This window comes from Apaloderma vittatum, unplaced genomic scaffold, assembly GCF_000703405.1.
Source record: "Apaloderma vittatum isolate BGI_N311 unplaced genomic scaffold, ASM70340v1 scaffold39543, whole genome shotgun sequence".
Classification (NCBI taxonomy): Eukaryota; Metazoa; Chordata; class Aves; order Trogoniformes; family Trogonidae; genus Apaloderma; species Apaloderma vittatum.
The window spans coordinates 1-470 of record NW_009709380.1 but is presented as its reverse complement, the minus strand read 5'-3'; the positions used below and the strand labels follow the sequence as shown (position 1 = coordinate 470).

At 54.5% G+C, this 470-nt stretch overlaps 1 protein-coding gene across 1 annotated transcript in view; it reads left to right on the top strand.

Moving 5' to 3' along the window:
• The window catches only part of LOC104272024 (putative heterogeneous nuclear ribonucleoprotein A1-like 3), a gene marked incomplete at both ends in the record, with an annotated part of 2,128 nt that extends 1,661 nt beyond the window's left edge, over nt 1–467 (top strand). The window contains one exon of the mRNA XM_009866900.1: nt 396–467. Within this exon, the coding sequence (XP_009865202.1) occupies nt 396–467 (72 nt within the window). The remainder of the gene's footprint in view (nt 1–395) is intronic.
• Nucleotides 468–470: the final 3 nt, after the last annotated feature.

Genomic DNA, 470 nt, shown 5'->3' with positions numbered 1-470 from the left:
CCTGTGGGGCGCTGGAACGGGTTGCCCAGAGGAGTCTCCGTTTGTGGAGACTTTCCAAACCCGCTTGGATGATCCTGTGTGGCCTGTGAGGCGCTGGAACGGGTTGCCCAGGGAGGTTGTGGACGCTCCATCCCTGCAAATGTTTTAAGATCAGGCTGGATGGAGCCTTGAGCAGCTGGAGCTGGTGGGAGATGTCCCTGCTGTGACAGGAACTGGCTGATCTTTGAGGTGCTTTCCACCCCAAATCATGATTCTACGACCGACTCGAAGTGATCCTGCTGTGGGCTGGATGATCTTCTGGTCCCTTCTTACCTCAAACATTCTGTGGTTCTGTGATGCCCGGTTTCATGCTGACACCCCCCTAAATCTTTTCTTCTTTTTGCCCTCCCTTGCAGTTCAGAAATACCACACTGTGAACGGGCACAACTGCGAGGTGAGAAAAGCCCTCTCGAAGCAAGAGATGGCCAGCG